We start from the raw sequence: 25,704 nt of genomic DNA on the forward strand, positions 1-25,704 counted from the left end.
TCTATATGAATTGCATTTTAACATGTTTTGGAATACATTAATCAATTCAGACAAAAAAAAGAAAGAAAAAGGTACAACGTCATTAACCAGATACTGGACATACTCTAGATACATTAAAAAATAAATGCTAACCTAAAAAAATGTGCTGCATGTGGTTACATCTAAATTAAAAGGTTTGATTCAAGTAAACAAAAATGTTACTAAATTAAACTGAATACATTAGGTTACATGAAAGAAAACAATATTCTGGGTTTAATACAAGTTAAAGTCAATCAACAGCATTTGTGGCATAATGTTTATTACCACAAATTAATTTAGAACCCTTCCTACTTTTCTCAAAAATAAATACATCAATAAAAAAAAAAAAAAAAAGCAAATATCAAGGTCACAATGGGCCACTTACAATGGAAGTGAATGGGACCAGATTTTGGGGAAGACAGAAAGGTAAAGATTATAATTTTATAAAAGCATTTATATTAATTCTTCTATTAAAACTCAATTATTATTTGAGCTGTAAAGTTGTTTAATTGTCGTTTTTATTGTTGTTTTAGGGGTTTTAGGGTTTACAACATTACATTGTAAAAGTCTTCAGTAGAAAATAAGCCAGTTTTCTTTATACATTTTTTCAAATTGTATCTGGACTTCAGACCTCTTTTTTGTTCACTTTAGTTGTAATAGAATATCAGTCCACTTTTCAATCACACAGTTATTTTTTTGAAACTTAAATATTATTGTAATTTAATAATAATAAAATAATAATAATAATTAGTAGTAGTAGTATAAATATTAGAAATGTATTACACAATATTAATGTATTTCAGTAGTAATTTCTTAACTTTGAAACCTTGGAGCTTTTATTTTGACAGAACATTCCAGGAAGATGGTGACTATAGAGTGTCTGTTTGTGGGCTAGTTCACAGTTGTTAAAAATGCTTTTCATTCAAGATCTGGTGAATTGCTCCTCCGGTTCCGATATCAATGCATGATATAAGCAAACCGAATTATCGAGCATCTACACCTGAGGTGTAGTGGAGTGTTCACATATTACGTGCTGCTCTGAGAGCTAAAAACAGCGGTGCGTCATCAGCCAGTGTGCTATGTGTGTGTGTGATACTGTGCAAGCAAACTTTTTATTTATTTATTAATTAAATGCAGCTGTTTAAGATTCACAAAGCTATCGTATGTCTTCAAGAAACTTTAAATAACATGCATGAGTCATATGGACTACTTTAATGGTGCTTTTAAGGTTCTTTTATGCCATTTTTAGAGTTTGACGGTAACAACCACAGTTTAACATACAGTATCGGATTTGGATCGGGTTCGTTGGACTGATACCCAATCCCATTAAAAACATCAGTATCTGAGCCAATACAGATCCAGGTATCGGATCGGTGCATCCCTAGTTAATACACATATTGTTTATATCTTGTAGCTACATTTTGAGTGAGTATTGTAATGTTTACGGATTAGCTCCATTCACTTCCATTTTAAGGGCCTCACTGTAACCCAGATTTTTACTTGTTTTAAAGAAAAGGAGGGATGAGTCACAATTATTTTTGTGGTAATCAATATTATGCCCCAAATGCTGTCGATTGAGCTTAACTTGTTTTGAACCCAGAATATCCCTTTAATGTTAAGGCCAGCTAGAAATAGCTCCTTAAGGTAACTACTGCAGGTTACCACTTTTTACAGTGTGGATTGGAAGGCACAAAGAATCAAGGAGAATAAACAGCTTCTGTAATTCACTTAAAAATATAAAGTCAAGACGGTTACATTATTCTATAGATAGAGGGTGACCTTATATAATATAACACTTAGACGGATGAAGTTGCTGTGACTGCAGCTTACCGTCTCCATTGCTTTTAAGTCTCCACTTTAAAAGTCAATTCATCTAATTCAGCTTTAATAAACATTTGTTGTTAGTCTGAGACAGCATTTCCTCTCATGTATTTGATTACAGCCACTCCCTAGAGAGCGGTGGTCACACACACCTATAAATTGTACTATATTTTGCTGAAAATTCATCTGTCAATTGGTAGAAGTAGTGTAATCCTGCACATATGCATGAGTTAGTGTGATTAAATCTGCTCTCACACAACAAATGTTTGCTTTTAGGATTTGACTGAAGTTTTGAGCTGCCAAGAGCTGCTAAGCCTTTCAGAAACAAAGAGTTTTGAGAGAAGCCACAAACATACAGACTGTAAGCTGTTGTGAAAACATGAATCATACAAATTTGGCACAACAGACCCAAATTCAGACTGATTTGGTTTAAGCTGTCATTGTGAGAGAAAATCTGAACTGGACCTCGAAGCAGTGGTAGAAGGTCGTCTGGTCCAATGAGTCCCGTTTTCTTTTACATCACGTGGACGACCGTGTACGTGTTTGCCGTTTACCTGGGGAAGTGATCGCAAAAGAATGCACTGTGGGAAGACGACAAGCCGGTGGAGGGTGTGTGATGCTCTGGGCAACGTTCTGCTGGGAAACCCTGGGTCCATTCATTCATGTGGACGTCAATTTGACACGTGCCACCTACCTAAACATCATTGCAGACCAGGTACACCCCTTCATGGCAATGGTATTCCCTGATGGAAGTGGCCTCTTTCAGCAGGATAATGTGCCCTGCCACACTGCACACATTGTTCAGGAATGGTTTGAGGAACATGATGAAGAGTTCAAGGCATTGCCCTGGCCTACAAATTCCCTGGATCTCAATCCAATTGAGCATCTGTGGGATGTGCTAGACCAACAAGTCCGATCCATGACGGCTTCACCTCGCAACTTACAGGACTTGAAGGATCTGCTGCTAATGTCTTGGTGCCAGATACCACAGGACACCTTCAGGGGTCTTTGTAGAGTCCAAGCCTCTGCGGGTCGGTGCTGTTTTGGAGGCACGCGGAGGACCAACAGCATATAAGGCAGGTGGTCATAATGTTTTGGCTCATCAGTGTATATACTGTATATATATATTTACATGACCAGGACAAATTTTTGTAAGAGTCTCCCACATATGCCATGAATGTTTTAGGTGAGTTCTGTGACTGATATTTTTATGTCCCAGACAATACTGTGTGTGCATGCATGCATGTGTGTGTGTGTTGCTCACCGTATGAGGTCTAATGGCTGATATTTGTACCAGATTCCCCAGCGCGCCCATCTTTCATATAGCAGGTGTCTGTGGTTTTGAGCACCATGGGTCTTTATCGGGTGTCTGCTTTTGTAACTCCCCTACAAACACAACATAGTTTCTATTTAGCCTACTGCATAAAAACTCTATGAACACTTCAACAGGAAGAGTGCTGAGGTAAAGCACTGACTCTTGAATAGTAATTGATGACTACTGTGTTGATTTCACTCATCTTACCTCATGTGGAGGAAACGCTGCTTCATATGTGCTGTTGCCAAGTAACCGATTGATACCTGCCGACAGAAATGAATTTATTTTACTTCACTCTTGGCATCTATGTAACACGTACTGGCACATCAATTTCAGTGTTTATGTAATAAGTATGTTACAGGTTACTGATGCTGATTCCAGAATAGAGCACGATGACATAAGTATCAAACACTTCTTATAGTCGAGATCAGCGGTTTTCAACTGGTTTTGCTTCAGGACAATGATTTAACATAAAGTGCGACCCAACACAGTACCACAACACTGATATGAATTATGATTCATTATATTTCAAAATTAATAATTTACTGCACAAAACACTTTGTGGATCGGCACCAACCATGTTACATAAACCCATATTTAATGTAGACTTGGTAATATTTTCTTTGAACTCGCATAATTTGTTCATGGTTTTTGAGGATGAAGGCATGTCATGCAACCTGTCCGTGTTGACATCTGTCTAATTTTACTACTTCTACCAATTGATAGATGCATTTGTGGCAGAATACAGTAGAATTTATAGGATACACAACCATTGATGTTAACAAACAAAGATATGAGAAGCTTTTTCCCTTCCTATTAATACAATTCTGAGCATCTTTATTTTGCTATCCTAACTATGCATTTAGCTTTGTTTTATTTTCTTTGCTGTCCATGACCCAATCAGAACAGACCTCCATTCCATATTTTGATAATGACTCACCAGTTGTGAACCACAGAACTATAACCCATAATTCCACATATAATTTCACATAAAACATTCAGCAACAGCACAGTCACCAAAAATCGGACGAAATACCAAACAACTGAAACAAAGGAGACACCAGAAAATAAAGACACAACAACAAAGAGAACATAAAGAGACAACACTAGTCGTTTTGGATTTTAAAATCTCAGACAACACTCCTTTTGATTCCAGATATAAACTTCTGGGCCAGTTATGGTCATGGTGGGAATTTCTTTTTTAAAACTTTTTTGCCAAACAAACACAGAAACTGGTGAATGCCCTTTTTTTTAATTGTTTTTTTTATATATGAAATAACTAATCGATCCTAAGTTCAGTAATGAAACTCTGCATGGTGCAAACTGATAAATCCTTTGACATATAATCAGCTTACACTGAAATTGCTTCAGTTGTTTGCAGGTAAGTCAGTTTCACTGTAACATACTACAAGAGTTTTGAAATCCTCCTCCTCCCCAGCGCGACTGTCTATATCTGCTTCAGTGGGATTGTATGTACTGTATGTCTACTTGTGTGACAGATCTACTATCTTGTCATATCCATTTTAACACCTTAAATGTCATGACTGAACTATATTTTTAAAAAAAATAAGTAAACCAAAAATTGAACAGAATGAAAAAGAGCATAGTTTCTTGGCCTTAAAAGTGGACTCGATCTCTTTATCTCTTTATCGCTTTAGGTGCAACAAGTTCTCAGTCCACTTTCCATTCACACTTCAGTTATTTGCCCTGGTTCTTGGGCTAGCGAATGCCCAATTTTACCAGCCACTTTGATTTTTCATACACACACACCTATATACACTGATGATCCAAAACATTATGACCACCTGCCTAATTTGCTGCTGGCCCTCCGCATGCTGCCAAAACAGCACCGACCCCCAGAGGCATGGACTCTACAAGACCCCTGAAGGTGTCCTGTGGCATCTGGCACCAAGAAACTAGCAGCAGATCCTTCAAGTCCTGTAAGTTGCGAGGTGGAGCCACAGTGGATCGGACTTGTTGGTCCAGCACATCCCACAGATGCTCAATCGGATTGAAATCTGGGGAATTTGGAGGCCAGGGCAACACCTTGAACTCTTCATCATGTTCCTCAAACCATTTCCGAACAATGTGTGCAGTGTGGCAGGGCACATTATCCTGCTGAAAGAAGCCACTGCCATCAGGGAATCACCATTGCCATGAAGGGGTGTACCTGGTCTGCAACAATGTTAAGGTAGTGTCAAATTGATGTCAACATTTATGGCCGGACCCAGGGTTTCCCAGCAGAACATTGCCCAGAGCATCACACTCCCTCCAATGGCTTGTTGTCTTCCCGCAGTGAATCCTGGTGCCATCACTTCCCCAGGTAAATGGCACACATGTACACAGCCGTCCACGTGATGTGAAAGAAAACGTGACTCATCGGACCAGGCGAACTTCTTCCACTGCTCCAAGGTCCAGTTCCGATGCTCGCGTGCCAATTGTAGGCGCTTTCGACGATGGACAGGGGTAATCATGGGCACTCTGACCGGTCTTCGGCTATGCAGCCCCATATGCAGCAGGGTGAGATGTACTGTGTGTTGTGACACATTTCTCCCATAACCATCATTACAATTTTCTGTGACCTGTGCCACTGTAGACCCCATCTGTTGGTTTGGACCAGATGGGATATCCTTCATTGCCCTCGCGTAACGATGAGCCTTGGGCGCCCAAAATCTTGTTGCTGGTTTGTGGTTTGTCCCTCCTTGGACCACTTTTGGTAGGAACTTAACACTGCTGAACAGGAGCACCCCAAAAGCCTTGCCATTTCAGAGACGCTCTGACCCAGTTGTCTGGCCATAACAAATTGGCCCTTGTCAAAATCGCTCAGGTCTTTACTCCTGCCCATCTCTCCTGCATTTAACGCATTGATTACGAGAACTGATTGTTCACTTACCATCTAATCTACCCACACCTTGACATGTAGCCTTGTTAGGAGATGATCAACGTTTTTCACTTCACCTGTGAGTGGTCATAATATTTTGGCTCATCAGTGTATAACTCTGATGGTAACATAAGGGAGACTGGTGCTAGTTGTTACAATTTTGTTTACTTCTTCTCAAGGTAGGTTTATTTTTGAACATCAATACCTTTATAGGCAAACACCTTAAGGTCTTGGCTACGAAAAGCCTATTAAACATTTCCACCATTATTGCCCAGGAATAAAAATGTAGTTCATTGAGCACACCTTAACCTTTAGTAACAGCATGCCCCAATAGTGGGCATACAGTATCATAGCAATCTGAAACAGACCTCGAGTGTCTCTTCAGCTGTCACAGAAACACAAACATACATATGAACATAATTAATGTTTTAAATGTATTCTACATAAATTATATTATTAAAGATATATGTTTAATCTGTAATGTACTGAAAAGTAATAAATTTAATTGGAAGTTAGTCACTGAAATCTGATTACAATAATTTTCACTATAATACATTATACTACTTTTGAAACACCCAACACTGATTCTATTACAGTTATTTTTAACTGTAATAAAATAAAAATGACTGAATTACAGTAATTAGAATCACCACTGAGAACATTGAGAATTACAGACAAACTCAAAAATAAAACGTCCTGACACATTACAGTAATGATAATTTAGGGGGAAAATATGCTTCATTGTACAAGAAAATAATGTGACACTGCAAAAACAGGCTTCACAATGGAAGATGGATCCCACCACATAATAAAAAAATAAAAGGGGTAATTCTGACTTTTTATCTCTCCGTTTTTTTTTTTTTTTGTTTGTTTGTTTTTTTGCAATTGCAAGATATAAACTCAACTGTGTGATAAAAACATGGAATTGCGACATTTTTTGTCATAATTTCGATTTTACAACTCGCAATTGAGTGAACAGTTTTTACAGTTGTGACTTTATTTCTTTCAGTTTTGACATTATAACTCGCATGTTCTGGAAGAACACCACTACTAAATAATGTAATGCATTTTAATTTTATGTATTTTTTTTTATATATATATATATATTTTATTTATAATTATTTAAATATAACTATTTATAATTATTTAATCATTATATATTGAATTATTTTTATTTAAGGGGCTTTCTCAGCATTTATGTATATGATTAATTGCGATTAATTTGATAAATTAATCAGCATACCATGTAATTAGTTTGATTACAAATTTTAATTGATTGACAGCCCTAGTATTTTTTTCAATCAGACTACAACCCGGAACCCCTACTTGACAGGAAAATTTTACCAATACACCAATCAATCATGCATGTTGCTCTTTGCTGATCCATGCATTTATTCACTGACTTACAATACCAGGATCAACAGTGGTAGATGTGGGGAAGATATCGAATTAAATGTCAAATATGAGCACTTTAAATGTCAGAAAGAAGGACTATTTTTCAAAACAGTAAAAGAATAATTGAAATTATCAACCTGATCTCATGAGAAGTTAGAATATAATACGAGATGGTGAAATCGTAAGAAACCGTAAGAGTTAGCCTGTACAAAAATGCACAACTTATAACAATGCACGACTCCCATAGAGAAAAATAAATAAACCAACAAATGATGATATTACAATTTTTCTAAGATCAGGAATGCCGCTTCAATGAGGTCCTTAGAGTTCAGGCAGAGGACCGGCAGGTCATTCGGAGCCTCCTCACCCAGGAGAAAGCCCCGGCAGCGACCCTGGACAACAGCAGCCCCCTGCCCCTGCCCACGCTGTTGAAGATGGGAGCGGAAGACAACCCTGAAGCCTTCCTTGACATATTTGAGTGAACCGCTGAAATCTGGGGCTGGCCGCATGCTCAGTGAGCGGCCTGGCTTATCCCTCTGCTGTCCGGGGAAGCCCAGCTTGCAGCACAACAACTGCTGGCGGCTAATCTCCTGGTCTATGGTGATCTGAGGAAGACCATCCTGCAGCGGGTCGGCCGGAACCCTGAGCAATACTGTCAACTGTTCCGCTCGATGAAGTTGGAAGGGGCCGGTTACCCGTTTGCCTTTTCTTAGCGGCTCCGTGATGCCTGCCGGAAATGGCTGCGGGCAGGGGACCACGACATTGAGGGAGTGATTGACCAAGTGGTGTTGGAACAGCTGATCCATCGGCTTCCAGAAGGGACGGCGTAGTGGGTCCAGTGCCATTGCCCGGCGTCACTGGGCTGGCCTGCTGGCATTGTGGGGATCCGGAAAACTTCCGGGATCAGTGTCCTGTGATGGAGCTGGGAACTGTAGTCCGGATCCCCGACACACCACAGGCTGCCCCTGATCGGGCTGGAGGGTACAGGATACCGGTAAGAATCAGGGGAGTACACACCAAGCCTTGGTGGACATGGGATGTAACCAGACCACTATCCACCAATGCTTGGTTCAACACAAGGCTTTGGGCACAGCTAAAACGGTGAAGGTGAAGTGTGTGCATGGGGATATTCACAACTACCCTGTGGTGACCCTTGTGATTAAATTCCGGGGAACAAAACGTAGAGTGGAGGCCGCAGTTAGTTCCTGCCTCACCCATCCACTGATTTTGGGGACTAATTGGCCTGAAATTAGAAATGTATTAAAGGGAATATGCGCGGATGTGTACTGCACAAAAGCGATGAGATGTGAAATGTGCAATGCTCTGGCAGGGGAGGCGGAGCCGGGGCCATCTTCGTCAGCTCCACGTCAGGATGACGGGGGCTGCAGTCGTGAGATGAAACCCTCAAGCACGCCTTCGACCAAGTGAGAGTGATCGATGGTCAACAACTCCAGCCGAATATCGCACTTTCATATCCCTATTTCGCAATTATAAATGGGCGGTTGTATAGAGTGACGCAGGATGCTCAAACAAAGAAAGATACAACCCAGCTCTTAATACCGCACCGGGAGATAAGGTACTCATATTACTCCCCACATTGAGCTCCAAATTACTCGCCAAGTGGCAAGGACCCTTTGAGGTCACACGACGAGTGGGGGATCTCGATTATGTGGTAAAGCGAACCGATAGAGGGGGCACACGTCAAATTTATCACCTTAACCTCCTGAAATTATGGAGGGAGGTGGCCCCTGTGACGTTGGCTACGATAGTTCCGGAGAGGGTGAAGCTTGGGACGGAGGTAAACACAAAACACAATCACGTCATCCCAGTCACTTGCGGAGACCACCTCTCACCGTACCAACTCGCAGAGGTTGCCAAATTACAACAAGAATTTGCAGATGTGTTTTTCCCTCTACCGGGTCACACGAACCTCATCCAACACCACATCGATTCTGACCCAGGGGTGGTGGTACATACCCATCCCTACCGATTACCCGAACATTAAAAAAAATAGTTTGGGAAGAATTGGATGCAATGCTCGATATGGGAGTAATAGAGGAATCCCACAGCAACTGGTCCAGCCCGGTTGTTCTGGTTCCTAAGAGCAACAGGACTGTACGGTTCTGTGTGGATTATAGAAAAGTCAATGTGGTGTCTAAATTTGATGCCTACTCAATGCCTCGTATTGATGAGTTGCTCGATTGGTTGGGCACTGCTCATTTTTACTCGACACTGGATTTGACACCAATTTCCCGTGAAAAATCTTCTTTCTCCATTTGCGACACTTCTGTTTGGTGTGTTTGGGGCACCAGCCACGTTTCAGCACCTCATGGACTGAATCCTCAGACCGCATTCGGCTTACGATGACATCATCATTTATAGCAATGATTGGCAGCGGCGAATGCAACATCTGAGGGGAGTTCTGAGGTCACTGCGATGGGCGGGGCTCACAGCAAACTCTAAGAAGTGCACGATTGGGCGGTTGGATGTACAGTATCTGGGGTTCCGTTTGGGCCACAGGCAGGTGCATCCCCAAATTGACAAGACGGCAGCGATTGCGACCTGCCCGAGACCCAAGACAATAAAGGAGGTGAGACAGTTCCTGGAGCTGGCTGGCTATTATAGGAGATTTGTGCCTAACTATTCGGACGTCACCAGCCCGCTGACTGATCTCACTAAAAAGGGAGCTCCAGACCCGGTCCAGTGGACGGAGCAGTGCCAACAGGCGTTTACGCAGGTTAAAGCCACACTTTGCGGGGGGCCGCTTTTACATGCACCTAATTTCTCTCTCCCTTTTCTATTGCAGACGGACGCTTCAGACAGGGGGCTGGGGGCCGTACTCTCACAGGTCGTGGAGGGGGAGGAGCGCCCAGTGCTGTACATCAGCCGCAAGCTCTCCTTGAGGGAAACAAAGTAAAGCACTGTAGAAAAGGAGTGTCTGGCCATCAAGTGGGCAGTCCTCACTCTCCATTATTACCTGCTGGGGCGGGCCTTCACTCTCTGCTCAGACCACGCCCCACTCCAATGGCTCCACCGCATGAAAGATAACAGCGCGCGGATCACCCAGTGGTATCTGGCACTCCAGCCCTTTAAATTCAAGGTGGTCCACAGACCGGGAGTGCAGATGGCTGTTGCCGACTTCCTGTCCAGAAATGGGGGGGGGAGTGGTAGGCAATCCGGATGTCTCCCCGGCCTGAGTCAGGCGGTGGGGATATGCGGCAGCGGATACGTGGTCGAGCATCCATCGAGGGAGAGACAGAGCGGTAAGGGTGCATTCACCTGAGACAAATTATGACTAACACCTGTCTCTAATTGTAGTGAGATTGGGGAGAGCGGCATAAAAGGACCATGCCAGCGCCAGATCGAAAGAGACACTGGGTTGAGAATTTTACTGTGAAGCTGATGAGTTATTGTGAAGCTGTAAACCAGAGAAGTGATCAATTAAAAGTTCCCTACCTGTGTTTGAAGAATCCAGTTCCCGATGTCCTTCCTTGTTACAATGTTTTTCACTGACATTTCCATATCATAAAATTGTTAGATGGGAGGCGAGCTAAAATTTGATGACTCTATTTTATCGATTTGAAAATCGTCATGGTTACTGGTGTAACCTCCGTTCCCTGATGGAGGGAACGAGACGTTGGTGTCAATGTAGTGACACTAGGGGTCACTCTTGGGAGCCCGAGACACCTCTGGTCTTTGATAAAAGGCCAATGAAAATTGGCGAGTGGTATTTGCATGCCACTCCCCTGGACATACGGGTATAAAAGGAGCTGGTATGCAACCACTCATTCAGGTTTTACGCTGAGGAGCCGATATAAGGTCCGGCCATTTCAGCGGGTAGTTCAGCATTGTGGCAGGAGGGACCAACATCTCGTTCCCTCCATCAGGGAATGGAGGTTACACCAGTAACCATGACATTCCCTATCTGTCACTCACTCGATGTTGGTGTCAATGTAGTGACACTAGGGGTCCCTATACAAAACGCCACAAGGCTGAACGGTGTTACGTGAACTGGCAGTGTGTGGTGGGCAGACTTGCTGTGTGCCTCATAGCCAGCACACCAGGTCGACACGTAACCTCCCCCAACACAGTTATGAGTGTCAAATGGCCCTTTTTGGGGACAAGTCAACTACCCAAAGATAGAGACAGGCTTAACCCAGTCGTGGCCTCTTTCCCCCTTCTCTTTTTCCACTCACTAAAAAAGAAGGGGGGTTATCCGACTGGGCCGCCAGGTCTAGTCGGGGGGTGTCCCTCCCAAGGGGAGGACACTGCGGAGACCACACCTCACCCCAAGAGAGGGGGGATATTTAAGTGGAAGAATACATCACATGGTCTTTCCAACCATGTGGAGAGTCTTCAAGGTAGATCCTGCCCAATGGGGGAGGAGTTACTACAAACATGAAGGCTAGGGCAGAGGGGCTCTGCCCAAGGAAGACGCAGTTTGCCAGCAGGGAAACGAATTAGCGGAAGATATAGATTGCATGGGGTTAGCCTTACAGAACCGGGCTCTTTAGTTAGCGCGTGTACTGGGCCGGCAGCGAGTCTCTCCGAAAACTCGACTGCCACAGGGCTCGGAGGAAGTCAACCAGGGAAAACATTTTGTGAACACTACTGGGAATTAACGGCGCACGTCTTCAGCTCAAAAGGAGGTGGAAGGCGCTATGTGCAAGCGATATACCCGGCCGGCTATCCCGGGCTTATCTGATTGTGTTGCGTGCCACTACCTGGGATGAAACCGGTTCCACCCGGAGGTTGTAGAACCTTGCAAAGGTGTTGGGTGTTGCCCAGCCCGCTGCTCTGCAAATGTCTGTTAGAGAGGCACCTCTGGCCAAGGCCCAAGAAGCCGCTAAACCACGGGTAGAATGGGCTCGTAGCCCTACCGGGGGCGGCATGTTTTGGGCGAGATATGCTATAGTTATGGCATCAATGAGCCAGTGGGCGATCCTCTGCTTGGAGACAGCACTTCCTTTCCGCTGTGCACCAAAAGCAGACAAAGAGCTGCTCAGAGATTCTAAAGCTCTGCGTGCGATCCAAATAGATGCGTAAAGCGCGCACTGGACACAGCGACGACAGGGCTGGGTCTGCCTCCTCCTGGGGCAGCGCTTTTAGGTTCACCACCTAGTCCCTAAAGGGGTGGTGGGAACCTTGGGCACATAGCCCGGTCAGGGTCTCAGGATCACGTGTGAGTATCCTGGACCGAACTCCAGGCACGTTTCGCTGACAGAGAACGCTTGCAGGTCACCTACCCTCTTGATGGAAGTGAGCGCAGTCAGGAGGGCAGTCTTCAAGGAGAGTGCCTTAAGCTCGGCTGACTGCAGATGCTCAAAGGGGGCTCTCTGTAGACCCTGAAGAACTACAGAGGTCCGATGAGGGAACGAGGTGCAGCCTGGAGGGATTCAGCCTCCTGGCGTCTCTTAGGAACCTGATGATCAGGTCGTGCTTCCCTAAGGACTTACCGTCAACTGCATCATGGTGTGCTGCTATGGCAGCAACGTACACCTTCGAGGTGGAAGGGGACAGCCTCCCTTCCAACCTCTCTTGCAGGAAGGAAAGCACTGATCTGACTGCGCATCTCTGGGGGTCTTCCCGACGGGAAGAACACCACTTAGCGAACAGACGCCACTTAAAGGCATACAGGCGCCTCGTAGAGGGAGCCCTAGCCTGAGTGATTGTGTCTACCATCGCAGGTGGGAGACAGCTTAGGTCTTCCGTGTCCCGTCCAGGGGCCAGACATGGAGATTCCAGAGGTCTGGGCATGGGTGCCGGACGGTGCCCCTTCCCTGAGAAAGAAGGTCCTTCCTCAGGGGAATTTGACAGGGGGAGCTGTCGTGAGGAGTGTGAGATCCGAGCACCACGTCTGGGTGGGTCAGTAGGGTGCTACCAGGACGACCTGCTCCTCGTCCTCCCTGACCTTGCACAGGGTCTGTGCAAGCAGGCTCACTGGGGGAAACGCATATTTGCGAATGCCAGGGGGCCAGCTGTGTGCCAGCGCCTCTATGCTGAGGGAGGCCTCGGTCAGGGCGTACCAGAGCGGGCAGTGGGGAGGATTCTTGTGAGGCGAACAGGTGCACCTGTGCCTGTCGAATCGACTCCAAATCAGCTGGACCACCTGAAGGTGGAGTCTCCACTCTCCCCGTAGTGTTGAGGTTGCCCGGGATGTGAGTGGCTTGCAGCGACTTGAGGTGCTGCTGACTCCAGAGGATGAGATGGCGGGCGAGTTGTGACATACAATGAGAGTGCAAACCACCTTGGTGGTTGACATATGCTACCGTTGTCGTGTTGTCTGTCTGAACTAACACATGCTTGCCCTGGATCAACGGGCGAAACCTCCGCAGGGTGAGCAGAATTGCCAACAACTCGAGGCAGTTGATGTGCCAATTCAGTCGCGGATCCATCCAGAGGTCGGCGGCTGCGTGCCCGTTGCAAACGGCGCCCCAACTTGTTTTGGAGGTGTCTGTCGTGACCACAACACGCCTGGGGACCAGTTCTAGAGGAACACCTGCCCGTAGGAACGAGAGGTCGGTCCAAGGGCTGAAAAGATGGTGACAGACCAACGTGATGGCCATGCGGTGTGTCCCGTGGCGCCATGGCCGTCTCGGGACTCGAGTCTGGAGCCAGTGCTGAAGCGGCCTCATATCTATCAACCCGAGTGGGGTGGCCACCGCCGAGGATGCCATATGCCCCAGGAGCCTCTGAAGAAGTTTCAGTGGAACCGCTGTTCCCTGTTTGAACGCCTTCAAACAGGCCAGCACCGACTGGGCGCGCTCGTTCATGAGGCGCGCCATCAAGGAGACTGAGTCCAACTCCAAACCGAGAAAAGAGATGCTCTGAACCGGGAGGAGCTTGCTCTTTTCCCAGTTGACCCGAAGCCCCAGTCGGCTGAGGTGTGAGAGCACCAGGTCCCTGTGTGCGCATAACATAGCTCCAGAGCATAGCAACAGGACACCAGTCATTTAAGCAAATGATTTTGGATTGCTTTGGAACAGGCACAATGGTGGATGTTTTAAAGCATGTGGAGACTACAAACAAAGAGAGGGAAAGGTTGAAAATGTCCGTAAAAACACCAGTCAGTTGGTTCGCACACGCTCTGATGATGCGGCCCGGAATGCCGTCTGGACCCGCAACTTTACGGATATTCACCTGTCGAAAGGTTCGGTTACATCCGCTACAGAGACGGAGAGTGAACTAAACTCTGTAGGTTCGGCCGTGAGAGCTCTCTCCACGAGGGCTGTGTTACTTCCCTCGAACCGTGCATAAAAAGTATTTAGCTCATCCGGGAGAGAGGCAGTGGTGTTCACGGCGGAGTTTTTATTCCCTTAAAAGTCCGTGATGATATTTATTCCCTGCCACATGCTTCTAGAGTTGGTGGTGTTGAACTGTCCTTCAATCTTGTTCCTGTACTGACGTTTTGCTGTTCTGGGCATAACTGGCTTGTTTATGCTCCTCCGCGTTACCTGAATTAAAAGCGGAGATCCGTGCATTAAGTGCCGCGCGAACATTGCTATTAATCCAAGGTTTCTGGTTCGGGTAGATCCGTATTGTTTTGGTTGGAACACCGTCCTCTACGCACTTTCTAATGAAACAAGTTACGCTATCAGCGTAAAGCTCGATGTTGTCATCAGAGGCGGACCGGAACATCTCCCAGTCCATGTGATCAAAACAGTCTTGTAGCATAGAGTTTGATTGGTCCGACCAGCACTGGATCATTCTGACAGTGGGTGCTTCCTGTTTCAGTTTCTGCCTGTAAGCGGGCAGAAGCAGAATGGAAGAGTGGTCCGATTTGCCAAATGGTGGGTGGGGGAGGGATTTGTAGCCATCCCGAAAGGGAGAGTAGCAGTGGTCCAAAACCCGCTCCCCTTTTGTGTTGAAACTGATGTGTTGGTGGTATTTTGGTGCAACTGATTTAAAATTGGCTTTGTTAAAGTCCCCGGTCACAATGAACGTGGCCTCAGGCTGCGCGGTTTCCTGCTTGCTTATAATCCCGTACAGTTCCTTGAGTGCCCGGTCTGTGTCAGCTTGTGGGGGGATGTACACAGCAGTGATAATGACCGCTGTGAATTCCCTCGGTAGCCAGAATGGTCGACACAGAAGCATGAGAAATTCCAGATCAGGAGAGCAGAAAGACTTGATAGAATGTATGTTCCTCTGATCACACCAGGATTTGTTGATCATAAAACATACACTACCACCTCTGCTTTTACCTGAGAGGTCTTTCGCTCTGTCCGCTCGGTGCACGGAGAACCCCGCGGGTTCAATGGCTGAATCTGGAATCTCCGCAGACATCCAAGTTTCTGTAAGGCAGATAATGCAGCAGTCCCTCATCTCGTTGGAAAGAGATCCGCACTCTCAGCTCGCAGAGCTTGTTGTCCAGAGACTGAACATTTGCCAGTAGAATACTGGGTAATGGGGGTCGATTTGTGCGACGTCTTACTCTGATGAGATCGCCGGCTCTGTTTCCCCTTTTCCTTTTGCGTTTCTGCTGTCGGGCTGCCCAGACAAAGGGCTCCGCTGGCCTTTTTGTAAACAGCGGGTCGGCATTGAGGAATTTGAAGTCCAGTTTACGGTGTGTAATTGCAGAACCAATGTTCAAAAGTGTTTGTCTGTCATAGACAATAAGGCAGACAACATCCAAGACAAAAAACATAAGAATTGTAAACAAAAAAAAAAAAAAACAACAATGTTGTGTCGGAGCTCGCAACGCAGCAGCCATAATCAGCGCAATCTTGAGTCCAGTCTAGTTAAGAATGTTGGAATTTGGACTTGAAGTCCCAGCCTCGAGCTAGCCAAGAACGCTCAAAACATAAGTGAAAGTGAAGTGATTTGAAAGTGTCATGGAAGTGACACGAAATAATGTGGTTGCTTCAGAAAATGTGCTTTTCATGTCGAATTTGATTTTTTTTATTTGATTTAATCGGTTAGGTTTAGGTGTTGGTTTAGGGTAAGGATGTCTGTTTTGTTCACCTGTCATTTATCTTTTAATACACTACTGGTATAGGTTTAGCTTCAAGTTTTTGTTTAAGGAGGTATGCTTTATTAAAACATCCATCTAAAATTCAACTTACAAACTTCCACTGGACATTTCACTATAGGAAACTGCAGTGAAACGTGTAATGAAGCACATAATTTTGGTTTGCTTAAATGTTGTCATGGTCACATAATACTCATGAGATCAAGCTGAAACATTAACTAGTTAGAAAAAAAACAGAAAGAAACAGGAATTTTTTTAACTACAATATATCTAGTTTCTGGCAGCTGTTTTGAATTCTCTGGTGGGACACTGCCTTGTGTTGCAGGGATTTATGTAGGATTTAGAGTTCTCAGAATTTGATGTAGTCTGAGTGAGTGGGGTTGCGGGGAGGTGGTGGGGTGTGTGTGTGTTGGGGGGGGAGGGGTCACTGGTATTAATCTAATAACATGAAAATCCCACTTGCAAGAACAGCTTTAATCAGCAGAGAAACGCAAGAGAATACAGACAAGAACCCCAAATAAGAAGGCCACAAGCGTGACATAAACAATAACAGGACTAAAAGACGATTAGGAAAGAAAGACCATATTCAGTTCAAAAGGTCAAAGGGACACAGCAGGACATTGCAAATACAGCTAGGGAGATACATCACTCTCCAAAGTACTGAAACAACAATGTTTAACAAACTGAGATTCATAAAATCCCACAGGAAAGAAAAATTACAAATGAGATCTCTTTGATATCATAATTGTTTCTCCGAGACATCAATGAGATTAAATAGAAAGCAAATGGAGACTTCTACTTAATTTTGCTTCTAATTTTTGCATACCTGCATGATTTTAGTTGGTTCTAAACGTTATATTGTAGTCCTACATTGTCTGATTTGTGTCTATTTGTATTTCTCTAAATACATTTTGGAAGAAACATTTAACACAATAGCATGACAATACTGTATAATGTAGCATTTAAATGCTACATCAAACTTACATTTCAGTCTTTTTAATAACTCTTACTGGACATAAATTTCTATAGTGCAATGAATGGGGGAGATGATATATGAATGTATGTGATATACAGAGACACTGCAGAAAGAGAACAGAGTGTGCCTGACGTGTTTGATGAAGAGGTTTGTTTTATGTTTGGCTGCTGTCTTACCCATCTTAGACTTGCCATCCTCGTACTTGGTCCGCTGCAGTACATGATGTACTATTCTGCTCCTGGTCGAGTTCGAGAAAAACGTCTCTCTGTTGTTGATGGTGAAACTACAAGAGAACAATGTACATAACAGATTTTATACCCAGCTAGTTCATTAACCTACTAAACTTGATATAGTAACTATAAATACACTACAGCATATAGACAGGATGTACATGTTCAATTTGAGCTGGACTCCCATACATAAAAGGTCAGAGAGCAACAGCACTGGTCACAAAGTAGATTGTGTAGTTTAAAACGCACATCTGTCTGTCTTTCTTCCTGTATGAATTTTATAAAACCGGTCAAGAACAGGTCCGGCTCATATTTCATCACAAAATCAAACGAAAGAAATATAAAATTATATTTTGCTTGAAGAAAAAAACAGCATTAAATTTTTTTGCCTTGTGGCATGATTTTCATGACAATCAAACATATTTCCCACATAAATCCTCTTTACAATAATGTAAAGAATGTAATAAAAAAAAAAAAAAATGTAATTAACGTAAGGCAAGAAAATATATTATTTCAATTCTGAAGTATTTAAATATAATAGTAGTATTTTTTTGTAATGCCTTTAATTTATGCTGATTTTAATTATTTACAAAAAATATTACAGTAAAGATAAAATAATCACAATCACTAGTGAGAATAATGAGAACTACTGACATTACTGACATGATTCTGACATATTACAGTGAGAATTTGCCTACTTGTCATGAAAATAATGTCACAATGCAAAATATATATATATATATATATATATATATATATATATATATATATATATATATATTTATGCAAAATACTATTTCTTTTTTTATTCTTGACATTTTTGGTGAATTCACCCTACTGCTGCTGTCCAAAATTAAAATGTTTGTAATCTTTGCCTATTTTGCATCTTTTTAGTGGTTCTTGCTTTAACAAGGCCCCACTTTTACTATTGCTCTGACCTTCTGTGAGGGATTTTCCTAACATTATTCTTCTTCTTCCATACAATACATTGCCATGTAACTCGTCCTGCACTGTAAACACAAATAAGTTAATAAACTCCCAAACTAAACTAATTTTGTACTACATATGCATGTTAATTGCTCTTAACTTAAAATATTGAGTAAGCTAACTCATACATTTTGATGGAAATTAACTTTAAATTTAACTCTCCCTGAACTTAAAATTAGTAAAAGTAAACTCAATTTAAAACTTAAAGAAAAGGAAATCTAGCTAGAACTAGTTAGAATAAGTTAGTAAAGTGAATGCTAACATGCTAAATGCACGCTGATAGGTAACACTATGCTTTGATTAGCATAGCAATTGCTCATCTAATAAAGCAATATAAAACAGTCTTAAAGTGTCCCTGTCCTCAACCTAAGCTCAAGCTCCACTATTCATCATAATGGTAACCCCCAAAACTCAGGATTTTCATCAGTTCCGTGAACTCAAAAGAAAGGGAAAATTTAAATACTCATCAAGGTTATTTCATTTGAACTATGGCTGTAAATTTCAATGTGTTAATTCGGCGCAATTAATTCTACAAAAAATAAAGTGTTAAAAAATGTATGCTATTAATCATGTCCCCGGATCGTAATAAAAATTATTCCTTATATCTGAGCAATTTTAGCTTGGAGTACAACCTGTTTTCTCCAGGGGGCAGTAAGCGAAACTCACTGTTGAGGCAACACGCAGCTTATACAGACAGAAAACAAACCACACTAACCGAGAACAGACAACACACGATGAGAACACATTCCTACGTTCAAACACAGCTTGATGGAGTGCAAATCCGAACGCAGGAATCGTGCTTTTCTAAGTTTCAAACTTCGTTTAACTTGACACAGCGGCCTAAAAACGGTATGTTTATTAAGCAACGCAACTGAGACGCTCCAAAAGCATTCATCTGACGCAAGTGTACATTGGCGCGTCCTTAGACAAGCCCTCATAATAAATCTCAGACTGATGGACGAATTCAGTTACAAAATGGATTGCTATGGACTGTAGACCAATGATTGGCTTATGTTCCGTAATATGGAAAAAAACAATATATTGTATTCTAAAGCCACTTTTTGTATTGTTTTTTTTTTTTTTAATGCTTTACTTGTGTGTCAAAATAATGTAATGCATTTTAATTATCTGTATTATTATTTTTATAATATATATAATTTATTTATAATTTAAATATAACTATAATTATTTCATCATTATATATTGAATTATTGTTATTTGAGGGGCTTTCTAAGCATTAGGGTTTACAGTGTTCACAGTTTGTCCCATGTACATGAATGATACCTTGAACTGCGCAGCTTATTGAGGAGAGAGTGGTGCTATCTGTTTTTAAAATACTTTAACCTTCAGTATGAAGTTTGCCTGTTGGAAAATGTAAATATCTAGTCATGATCTATTATGTGCTTGTTTCAGGTTGTGATGAAATGGGCTAAACTATACTCACCTTTTTTACATTTCCCCGCAAATGTATGATTGTATGTATGATACATACAACACATCTTGCTGGCCTTGTATACCCTTACAATATCACAGCAATTACTTAAACACTACTACTGAAACCCCAGGGCACAGATCTTTATGAATGAAGCAATGCATTAACTCTGATGTCTGACCTGTAAAGTGGCATCAGGTTCAAGTACACAGTCTGAAAGTGCCTCCATCATAAAATCTACACTAAAGGGTCAGTTGAGGCTGAACACAGTTAATACTGTATGCGTCATGAGCCGAAGTGAGCAAAGCAGGAATGATATTTAAACAAGGCCATGACTATTTAATTACAGTATCATATTCACAGCAAGCAAATACTACTGTGCAAAGACACATTTTGTTATGTATATGTAAAATGTACAGAATATGATCATTTGAGAAAATGTGATTTTAAGAGGTATATTATAAAAAAACAGAAATACTTCATTACTGTACTTAAGTAGATTTTCTGGAATATTACTAAAGTATAAATGTTTAAAAAACAAAAGAATACTTATGGACTATTTCGAATAATTTTGTATATAAACTTTCACTTGATAGACGTCTTTGAACGTTGTCGTGTATCTCACACCACTTTTAAAAGATGCGGTGTAAGTTACAACTCTGAAAAGGACACCCTGTTTCATTCAGCTACTGAACGCGTTCTCGTGCACATCTGCACTATTTATAATTGTTGGTGTATGTAAACACACACTAGTTTGACATCTTTCACCGTTTTTATGTGTTTTCGGCGATTTGCGCCTCAGTTCTGAACAGTATGTGTGTGCGTCCTCTTCATCCTGCTTTGGACTATGTATGTTTTTGTTTTTTGTTTTTTTTTGGCTTACATTAGGGGTGGGCGGAAAATCAATTAAAATTGATTTATATATAAAATAACCATATTGTATTGCCTATTTTTGGAACTCCAGTCAGTGAATTAAATAGTTTATAAATTAAAACTACTTCCTCTTTATTTAGAACAAAACAAACAATGTCAAAGTAAATAAAGAAATAAAAATCAATCTTACCAAAAATGCTAAATATAACAGTATGCCACATTTCAGTTTAAAATGTAGTTGACCAATATTATTATTATTATTATTATTATTATTATTATTATTATTATAAACATTGCTCAAGAAACTTAATTCTGTCATATGGAGTTGATAGAAATTGTACTGCAGAGCAAAGACATCTCAGATCATTACCTTGTCTCTTGTTTGCTGCGATCTGCTAATGTCACTCAATCTACACCACGCTATCGTTCAGGTAGAACTATTCTTTTGACCACTAAAGATAGCTTCACTAAAAATCTTCCAGAATTGTCTCACATACTCAGTAAGCCAAAAAGTCTAGAAGAATTTGATGTAATAACAGAAAATATAAATACAGTCATCTCTAGCACTCTTGATAGTGTAGCCCCCCATCGATTATAGAAAATTCAAGAAAAAAGCCCTGTGCCATGGTATAATTATCACACTCACGTTCTCAAGAGAACAGCTTGGAAAATGGAGCACAAGTGGAAGCATACAAAATTAGAGGTATTTCGCAGTGCATGGAAGGATAGTGTCCGTAGTTACAGACAGGCACTAAAAGCTGCCAGGTCAGCATATTTTAGCAAACTCATAGAAAATAACCACAACAATCCTAGGTGTTTATTCAGTACTGCGGCTAAATTGGTTAGGAATAAAGCCTCGACTGATCCAGATATTCCATCACAGTACAATAGTAATGACTTCATGAATTTCATCAGAAATAAAATTGGAATTATGCAATCAACTGTCACAGCACCTCAGAAAACAGTGTCTCATAATTTTCCTCACGAGCAACTTCAATCCATCGCTGTCATAGTTCATGAAGAGCTTACAAAACTTATTAAAAGTTTCAAAAGTCACAACATGTATGTTAGATCCAATACCAACTAAGCTCTTAAAAGAGGTATTCCCTGTAATCTCAGAATCTCTTAATTTTATTAACTCCTACCTATCCTTAGGACATGTCCCAAGAAACTATAAAATGGCAGTTATCAAACCACTTATTAAGAAGCCACAGCTTGATCCTGGAGAATTAGCTAATTATAGACCAATTTCAAATCTCCCATTTATGTTGAACATACTAGAAAAGGTAGTGTCCTCCCAACTATGTTCATTTCTACAGAGAAATTGTATATATGATATTTCAGTCAGGATTTAGGCCCCATCACAGTACAGAGCCTGCACTTATCAGAGTTACAAATGACTTGCTCTTATCATCTGATCGCGGTTGCATTTCTCTTCTAGCGTTTTTAGATCTTAGTGCTACCTTCGACACCATAGATCATGACATTCTCTTGAATAGGCTGGAGAATTATGTTGGCATTAGTGGACTTGCATTAGCATGGTTTAGGTCCACTTTATCAGACTGCTACCACTTTCTATGTGTAAACGAGTAATTGTCAAATCAAACAAAAGTTACAGGATCAGTATTAGGGCCTCTGATTTTCTCCTTATATATGTGTGGCATGGGGGCGTGGTCATGTGTCGGTCTGCGGGAGAGGGAGAGCGGTAAGGCTCGTCACCTGGCTCATAATTATCTCTAACATCTGTCTCTCATTATAGTGATGGCAGAAGGAGACTTAAAAGACACACCAGAGCATCAGAGGGGGAGAGAGAGTGACCAGAAATCTACCGCAGACAGAGTTTCTGATAAATATTATCTCTTTGTGTTTATAACGACGGTTACTGTCATGTGTGTGTTGTGTGGAAAACAGCAAATAAAAGAACTGACTATGAACCTGCTTCGTTGTCTCCTGACTCCTCCATTGCCCAGAACAAAGAGCTTTGCTACAGTGGTGCCGAGAACCCAGCTCTGGAGGAGAACGCTGCTATGGAGTCTTCACCACTGGGCGAACCCTCACCAGTATCCAGCAGTCCCAACACCAAGCCCTCATGGAGGTACGCCGGGAGCAGGAACAATGCTTTCAAGTCCTGCTCCAGGCACAAGCGGAGGACCGGCAGGTGCTCCGGAGCCTGATCACCAGGGAGGGGGCTGGCGCTGCGACCTCCTCAGAGCCTGTCCCACCAGTGGCCCTTACAAAAATGGGGCCAAACGACGATCTGGAAGCCTTCCTCTACCTGTTTGAGAAGATCGCAGAGGTTTGGAGGTGGCATCCTGATCAGTGGGCGGCCGCCCTGTTGCCCCTACTCTCCGGGGAGGCGCAGCTGGCGGCACAACAACTTCCTGCCGCTAGCCTCCTGGATTACAATCACCTGAAGAAGGCCATCCAGCAGCGGGTCGGTCAGACCCCGGAGCAGAGTCAGCAGCTCTTCCGCTCTTTGAGCTTCGGGAAGGATGGCCGCCTGTTCACTTTTGCGCAGCAGCTCTGGGACGCCTGCCGGAAATGGTTGCTGGTGGGGGAAACCTGTGGCGCCGTGGAAGTCATCGATCTGGTGGTACTGGAGCAGTTCGTCTCCCAACTTCCCTGAGGCACGTCCGAGTGGGTCCAGTGCCACTGCCTGGCATCGTTGGAGGAAGCTGTCCAGCTGGCAGAGGACTACATGGCGGCGTTCCTTGGAGGTGACGAAGCAGTCTCTTGTTCTCTCTCTTCTCACTCTCCACCCCCTGTGCCTCATGTTCCCTCCCCTCCCCCCGTTCCCCTCACTCCCGCCCAGTTCCGGGTCCTCGGAGGTGGGGGTAAGCCCCGCCCAAACCCCGCCCCTGGTCCAGAGGACCCTTCCCCTTGTTTGTCTCTCCTACCCCACCTGTCTCCCTCCACTATCCCCTGTTCTGGCCCCCCGCTACTACCTGCTGGGGCGGGCCTTCACCCTCTGTTCTGATCACGCTCCTCTGCAGTGGCTCCACCGCATGAAGGACACTAATGTGTGGATCACCCGTTGATATCTGGCTCTCTAGCCCTTTAAGTTCAAGCTGATCCACAGACCGGGAGTGCAGATAGTTGTGGCTGACTTTCTCTCCAGAAATGGGGGGGGGAGTAGGCAGGCCAGATGTTGCCCCGTCCTGAGTCAGCGGTGGGGGCATGTGGCATGGGGGGCATGGTCATGTGTCGGTCTGCGGGAGAGGGAGAGCAGTAAGGATCGTCACCTGGCTCATAATTATCTCTAACACCTGTCTCTCATTATAGTGATGGCAGAGGGAGACTTAAAAGGCATGCCAGAGCAACAGAGGGGGAGAGAGAGTGACCAGAAAGCTACTGCAGACAGAGCTTCTGAGAAATATTATCTCTTTGTGTTTATAATGGCAGTTGTTTTGTGGAAAACAGCAAATTAAAGAACTGACCTTGAACCTGCTTCGTTGTCTCCTGACTCCTCCATTGCCCCGAACAAAGAGCCTTGCTACAATATGCTTCCCCAGGGAGATATTTTCAGGAATCGTGGAATAAGTTTCCACTGTTATGCCAACGATACAAAACTTTATATTTCTTCTAAACCTGATGAAATTTCACAATTCTCCAAATTAGCAGAGTGTATCAATGAAATCAAAGATTTGATGTCCAGAAATTTCCTTCTACTCAATTCCGACAAAACAGAGGTACTAATTATTGGACCAAAAACCTCTAAAAAATAAGCAGCTAAAATATCATTTGACTCTCGATGGATGTACTGTTACATCGTCTTCAACAGTGAAGAACTCAGGTGTTATATTTGATACCAATCTGTCCTTTGAAAATCAAATTTTCAATGTTTGTAGAACAGCATTCTTCCACCTCAGAAATAATGTTACGTCACATGCTCTGCCAACTCCAACTGTAAGACAATGGATACTTCATATGCCACTGCCTGAACCTTGGATGGACCCCACCGAACCTCACCAAAATGACCTGCCGGTTGAACTGTGATGCACCTCATTGATTTCTGCCTGCATCACCTTTGTCAATTGATGGACTACACTCTTGAAATGGAATACATAGACTATCAATGAATTGCCAACAAAAGCCTTCATCAGCCAGCTAACAAAGGACAATGCATTTATGTGAACTTCTGCAGTTACAAATAAATATGACTTGACTTAAAGGAATAGTTCACCCAAAAACGATAATACTCTCATGATTTACTCACCTTTAAGCCATCCCAGATGGGTATGTCTTTCCTTCTTCACCAGAACCAAAATGAAGATTTTTATAAGCACATGTCAGCTCTGAAGGTCCATACAATGATAGCGAATAGGTGCCATCAGTCTGCTGACTGTTTTATGGTCCAAAAGGCATATTTAGGAAGCATAAAAGTAATCCACACAACTCCAGTCAATCAATTAATGTCTTCTGAAGCAAATCAATAGGTTTGTGTAAGAAAAAATGTATAATTAATAAGTTTTTAACTTTAAATATTTGCTTCCACCCACCGCTGTATTGTTGTTTGAAAAACTCTCACATGACGTTTGTTCCTCTGTTACAAACATTGCGCTTAAGTCACACGACAGCTCCGTGATGAGTCAACTGGTAGCAGGAAAAGTTTTTTTCAAAGTTAACAAAGATTTAATTAGCGATTTATTTTTACAAAAACCTATCGATTTGCTTCAGAAGACATTCATTGTTCAACTGGAGTCATGTGGATTACTTTTATGCTGCCTAAATATGACTTTTGGACCATCAAACAGCCAGCAGTGTCATGGCACCCATTCGCTTTCATTGTATGGACAAACAGAGCTAAA

General features: G+C 42.8%; 1 protein-coding gene across 1 annotated transcript in view; it reads right to left on the reverse strand.

Annotated features, from left to right (window-relative positions):
* Nucleotides 1-25,704, reverse strand: part of LOC127436323 (anoctamin-3-like) — a 186,912-nt gene that overhangs the window by 73,383 nt on the left and 87,825 nt on the right. Inside the window, exons 8-10 of the mRNA XM_051690414.1 lie at nucleotides 17,551-17,657; nucleotides 3,362-3,417; nucleotides 3,104-3,225 (exon numbers count right to left, since the gene is read on the reverse strand). Of these exons, the coding sequence (XP_051546374.1) occupies nucleotides 3,104-3,225; nucleotides 3,362-3,417; nucleotides 17,551-17,657 (285 nt within the window). The remainder of the gene's footprint in view (nucleotides 1-3,103; nucleotides 3,226-3,361; nucleotides 3,418-17,550; nucleotides 17,658-25,704) is intronic.

Source organism: Myxocyprinus asiaticus, chromosome 46 (genome assembly GCF_019703515.2).
Source record: "Myxocyprinus asiaticus isolate MX2 ecotype Aquarium Trade chromosome 46, UBuf_Myxa_2, whole genome shotgun sequence".
Classification (NCBI taxonomy): Eukaryota; Metazoa; Chordata; class Actinopteri; order Cypriniformes; family Catostomidae; genus Myxocyprinus; species Myxocyprinus asiaticus.